This window comes from Monodelphis domestica, chromosome 1, assembly GCF_027887165.1.
Source record: "Monodelphis domestica isolate mMonDom1 chromosome 1, mMonDom1.pri, whole genome shotgun sequence".
NCBI classification, from domain to species: domain Eukaryota; kingdom Metazoa; phylum Chordata; class Mammalia; order Didelphimorphia; family Didelphidae; genus Monodelphis; species Monodelphis domestica.
Genome location: NC_077227.1, coordinates 31,263,034 through 31,269,104, shown reverse-complemented (window position 1 = coordinate 31,269,104; position 6,071 = coordinate 31,263,034). Strand labels below are relative to the sequence as shown.

The following is a 6,071-nucleotide window of genomic DNA, read 5'->3' as shown; positions in this document are numbered from 1 at the left end:
AGATAATAAGGGACTATGATTATTAATGATAACTAATAGATCAGGCATATATCTTCTTTTGCCTACCCTCCCTTCCTCCCTCTTCTCCCAGCCTCCCTCTTCTTCAGCCTCTTCCGCTTCCCCTCCTCCCTTTCTTCTGACTCCTTCTAAATCACTCAGGGTGAGCTATGATATTCAGATGAAATAGTCTTTCTCTTCTTTATCTTAAGTAAGGGGTTTATTGGGGGAATACAGGAAAGGGTAGAGAATGGAGGTAAGAGGGATGAGGATTTCCCTAAGCCTTAGGTTGGAGGCTATTGGGATAGAGTTCAAATTGAGAGGGATGATTGATAGGTCTGGCAGGTCAGTCACTGCCATAAACAGAGCAAGTCAAAGAGCTGTCTCTGGACTATTGTCCTTCCTTCTTCAATCTCCAAGATCAAGAGAACCACGGCTCCTTTCTGGCTTTCAAGGTTAAAGGACATACTCCTCCAGTTGGTCAGTTCCTTCCTTCAACTGCTTCTCCCAGGAACCTTCCAAATGGAACCTTCGTTCCATTGACAGGTCATCAGCCCCCACTTCTGCCTTTTGCATGCTTCCCAATTCCTCTCTTCCACAGCACTTAGCTAGCAAAAATAATTTATTAAAACAGAAAGCTGCCAGACAGTTTTGATACATTCTGAGACTTTTCCTCATTACCAGAGAAGACAGGAAATAATTTCTCCAAAGATGTTAGCGGTGTGTATTGACGCCCTCCCTCCTCCTTCTCAGATTGTGCGTCTGTATTCTTGGAAGATAAACAAACTTTGCCCAAAGAGAGACTGTCCAGTGGGCTCTGAGTCGGCCAGTTTGGAAGCTGGTTTATACAACCTCTGGGGCTCTCTTCCAGCTTCACAAATCTTGCAAACTCATCCAGGACATTGCCATCAACACACTGAAGATGTTTAGACAAAGTGGCAACAGCCCAGAGTTTATTTGGTACAGGAGTGGGAATGGGAATTAGGAGAAGGTATGTACCTTCCTAAACCCAAGACTGGAAGACGCAGTCATTGGTGCCAAGTTGAGAAAGACAACTAAACTTTCCTGTTCACCATAGATGTGACCATTGTCAAGTCAATTTACCACTCTGGCCTCAGTTTCCCCATCTCTAAAACTAGATGAATTCTTTCTCCAGTTATGGTTATTGGAGGGTTTTATTTAGGGTTTAATTGAAAGAATACTAAAGTGGATATCCAAGAAAAAGCACCTCTCCCCCAAAGGCCACAGCAGCCCCAAATCCCACTCTACTTTCAAGATGAGGCTTTGTCATTGAATGTGAGTCCTCACAGAGGTGGGTCTTATTTATGCTGCTTTCAGCCCTTAGTATAGTGAAAGGAAGACCAGCTTTGAAGTGAGGGGACCCGGGTTTGAATTCCACCCCTACCTTTTGCCAGCTGTGTGATTTCCAGGACTTGGTTAAAATTATGTCTTTTAACCCCCAAGTTGGAGTCTAACACTTTCTCCCAGACTAAAGTCCTTTCTCCCAGACAAGTCTCTGATTTAGGATTAGGAAGTAACAGGATCATCTCTAGAAATATATATTTCACCATCAGTCCTCTGAAACTAGTATTGGTTGCAACATTGATTAAAGTTCTAATATCTTTCAGTGTTAGAAAGGATTCTTTTCCTGAGATGCTAAGTCCAAGTTAGGCTAGGGGAAACAGGAAGTGACCTCTAACCTTGAACTTATCCCTTCTCCTTTATGGTTTTCTGTTTCTTCCTCTTTAAAACAAGGGGGCTAGAATAGATTAAAAGATTTAATGCTTGAACAACCCTCAGAGGCTAGTTAATTCAACCCTCATTTTACAGATGAGAAAATTGAGGCCCCAAAAGTTTTAAGTGACTTACTTGTCCAAAGTCACATAGCTAGTTAGTATCAGGATACATTGTTGTTGCTCCAAATTAATCCGTAAGTGGCAATTTCTCCATCCTTTTCTTTTTGTAAAGATATTTTCTTTTCCCAGTTACATGTAATTATTTTCAATATATGTTTTCCACAGTTATAAAATCCATTGTCTCATTCCCTCCCCCCTCAGAGATAGTAAGCAATTGTTTTCCACCCTTTTCTGAATGGAAATAAAGATGCCCCACCTGAAAGAATTTTCTTCTGGCATTTTTTAGAAGACCCTTATGTCTCCCTGTGACTCCTGTTCCTCTGAGTGATTTGATTTCCTTCTGCTGAACCACATTAGCTTAAGGCTTCCCACAGTGACAAACGTTGAGTGAGCAATCCCAGCAGGGGGAAGGAGGGAGCTTGAGTCCCAATTTGGGAGACAACCCAACCCCCTCCCATTTGTTGCAAAGGGATGTTCACCAGCCTTGCAGTGGGCTGAGCCCTGACAATTTAAAAGGAAGCAAAGATAGCTGATGGCCCAAACATAGTCCCTCCCCCTGTCCCAACGAGGGGAAGAGCCAGCCAGCCCTTCGAGCTATTCTGGGGATCAGAGTAGAAGTTTTTTTTCAGGCTTCTCCTGCCAGAGCAGAGGCTTGGACCTGGAATTTCACAGGACCTGAGGAAAATCTTCCATTCTTGGCCTTAAATAGCCACCAAGAAAGAACTCCTGGGTAAGTTCCATATCTTTTCTGGGCCTCAATTTCCTCACCTGAATATAACAAGGCTGGGCTAGCTGGTCTATGAAGCCCCTTACAACTCTAGTTTTATGATCCTATAACTTGGGTTCAGTCCTAATTTTGGTGATTACTACCTGTGTGACCTTGGGCAAGTCAAATGCCTTCCCTGGGTTTCTTCCCAGAGGGTTTTGGCCAGGATGGCTTCTATGGTCACTTCCCTGGTTTACTATGGTAGTCAGAAGACATTTTCATTCTGTAGGAAATCCAAAAACATGGAATTTGGGGAGAACCCAGAGATCTCAAATCCTTTCATCCTTCAGTCTCCCACAGGAAGTCATGGTGGCATGTATCCTCACGAGCGATGAAAACGCCTCCTCCACCCTGGAGAGCAACACCACAAGCATCACAGCATTTTCACTGCCTGCGTGGCAGCTGGCCCTCTGGGCCATGGCTTACCTCTTCCTGGTGCTGGTGGCCGTCACAGGCAACATCACCGTCATCTGGATCATCCTGGCACACAAGAGGATGAGGACGGTGACCAATTATTTCATCGTTAACCTGGCACTGGCCGACACGTGCATGGCCACTTTCAATGTCATCTTCAATTTTATCTACGCCAGCCACAATATTTGGTACTTTGGCCAAGCCTTCTGCCATTCCCAGAATTTCTTCCCCATCATGGCCATGTTTGTCAGCATTTATTCCATGATGGCTATCGCTGTGGACAGGCAAGTAATGGGGAAGCAATGTTGGGAGGGGGGGAGCAGGAGGGGATGAAAGATAGGAGGGACAAGAAGCCCCTGTGAGTGGTTTGTGTCATCCCAGCATGATGACTGATAGAGCCATAACTAGGATGGTGTCATCAGGGCTTTGTCCCAGGGTGAGGAATTTACAAGGTGACTATCTTGCCCCTGAGGCAACAGCCTTGTCCCTTGGATATTACCTCTTTCTTTAGCAACTTAAGAATCTCATCATTTCCTGGGTTGCTCTTCCACCTCCTCCTTACCCTCCTTCAGTGAACTCTACCCTTCCACTGCTGCCACTAATTATGATTCTGATAATAAGTAGGCAATTAAGTGAGATAATGGATAGTGCTGGAGTTAAACTCAAGAACTTGAGTTTAGATATTTACTAGTTGTGTGACCGCAAGTAAATCCCTTGACCTCTGTCAGCCTCAGTTTCCTCCTCTGTGAAATGGAGATAATAACAGTACCTCCCTCACATGGTAGCTATAAGGATCAAATGAGAAAACATACATAAAGTTATGAGTCTCAGACACTTGTGGGCAAGTCACTTAACCCCCATTGCCTAACCCTTACCATTCTTCTGCCTTGGAAGCAATACACAGGATTGATTCTAAAATGGAAGATGAGGATTTAACAAAAGAAAGGTTCTTGGGATTCTGATAGGTTTCATACCTTTGTGGCGTCTGTGCTGAGTTTTTGTTTTGGGGCTGGGGGTGGGAAGGACATCTCCAAAATACGTTTTGGGAACACAGCATCATGGCAAGGAGGAGCTGAGATGATGAGACCTGTCATCTTTCCTTTGGAATGTAAACTTCTAGAAAGAAGGGGTTGTTTCTCTTGGTACCCCGGCACATAGTAGGTGATCAGGAAATGTCTATTTATTGATTGATTAGCCTTGGACAAATTGTTTCACTTCCTGGTGCCTCTGTTTCCTTATTTGTGAAATGAAAGGGTTGGTCCCTTCCATGTCCAAATATAGGATTCTTTGCTCCTTCCTGAGGACTGCAGAGGATGCCTAGACAGGGAACAAACATTAACCTGACTTTAGCTAGTTTATAACCTCCTGCCCTGAGCTATCAGTGTGTCTGAGCTAGTTGTGTAAGTCTGAGCTCTAGGAGGTCTTGGGCAAGCCACATCTCCCATTGTTTGTGCCTCCGTTTCCCCATCTGTTAAAATAAGGTCTTCTAGGAGTCCTTCCTGTTTTGAGTGTATTGACCTGTGATCCTCAGCCCTTACTGTTGATGTAGGGTCTTGGGAGAAGGTGAAGGGGGCAGAGACCAGTGGAAGCTCTTCTCAGCTGTTTTTCTACCAAGTGACCTAGATTTGGGATCCAAAGGTCTTAGAGGGGGCAGCTAGGTAGCCCAATGGATGGAGAGCCAGGCCTGGAATCAAGAGGACTTGGGTTCAAATATGGCCTTAGACACATCCTAGCTGTGTAACCCTGGGTGAGTCACAACCTTCATTGCCTCGCCCTTCCCACCCTTCTGCCTTAGCACCAATACTTGGGATTTGATTCTAAGGTGGAAGGTAAGGGTTAAAAAAAAAAAGAAAAAGAAAAGGGCCACAACTCACCAGCGGTTTTCCATGGTGCCTCCTCCTTCTGCAGGTACATGGCTATCATCCATCCCTTCCAGCCCCGGCTTTCGACCCTCAGCACCAAAGTCATCATCGGCGCCATCTGGCTGGTGGCCTCTGGACTAGCCTTCCCTCAGTTTTTCTACTCCACGGTCACTGTGGACGAGGGGGCCACCAAGTGCATCGTGGACTGGCCGGAGGACAGCATGGTCAAGCTCCTTGTGTAAGAAGGGAGGAGCCGTGGATTGGTTTGGCTTGACTAAAGTACTATCCCAGCACAGCATCCCTAATGCCTCCAGAATGGAGGATAAACACCTCTGTCTGACCCTGAAAGCCTCTAACAACCTGGTTCCGACTTACCTTTCCAGTCTTATATGTCATTCTTTTGCACATATCTTACAGGCCAACCATATTGGCTCCCTGAGCTGTTCCTCGCATCTCCAGCCTTTGCCCAGGAATGCTCTCTCTCCTCACTTCTACCTTTTTGAATCTTTAGCTTCTCCCTTCCTTCCTTCCTTCCTTCCTTCCTTCCTTCCTTCCTTCCTTCCTTCCTTCCTTCCTTCCTTCCTTCCTTCCTTCCTTCCTTCCTCCCTCCCTCCCTCCCTCCCTTCCTTTCTTCCTTCCTTCCTTCCTTCCTTCCTTCCTTCCTTCCTTCCTTCCTTCTTCCTTCCTTCCTTCCTTCCTTCCTTCCTTCCTTCCTTCCTTCCTTCCTTCCTCCCTCCCTCCCTCCCTTCCATCCTTCCTTCCTTCCTTCCTCCCTCCCTCCCTCCCTCCCTTCCATCCTTCCTTCCTTCCTTCCTCCCTCCCTCCCTCCCTTCCTTCCTTCCTCCCTCCCTCCCTCCCTCCGTCCCTTCCTTCCTTCCTTCCTTCCTTCCTTCCTCCCTCCCTCCCTCCCTCCCTTCCATCCTTCCATCCTTCCTTCCTTCCTCCCTCCCTCCCTCCCTCCCTCCCTCCCTCCCTTTCTTTCTTCTTTCTTTCTTTCTTTCTTTCTTTCTTTCTTTCTTTCTTTCTTTCTTTCTTTCTTTCTTTCTTTCTTTCTTTCTTTCTTTCTTTCTTTCTTTCTTTTCTTTCTTTCTTTCTCTCTCTCTTTCTCTCTTTCTTTCTATCTTTCTTTCTTTCTTTCTTTCTTTCTTTCTTTCTTTCTTTCTTTCTTTCTTTCTT

The 6,071-nt window shown here is 45.7% G+C and overlaps 1 protein-coding gene across 1 annotated transcript; it reads left to right on the top strand.

Moving 5' to 3' along the window:
• Positions 1–2,900: 2,900 nt before the first annotated feature.
• Positions 2,901–5,180, top strand: LOC100019163 (substance-K receptor-like). The gene is made up of 2 exons (XM_001372071.3): positions 2,901–3,317; positions 4,942–5,180. The coding sequence occupies exons 1-2, from the start codon at positions 2,926–2,928 to the stop codon at positions 5,135–5,137; spliced, it is 588 nt and encodes a 195-aa protein (XP_001372108.1). The 5' UTR covers positions 2,901–2,925; the 3' UTR covers positions 5,138–5,180.
• The last annotated feature ends 891 nt before the right edge of the window (positions 5,181–6,071 follow it).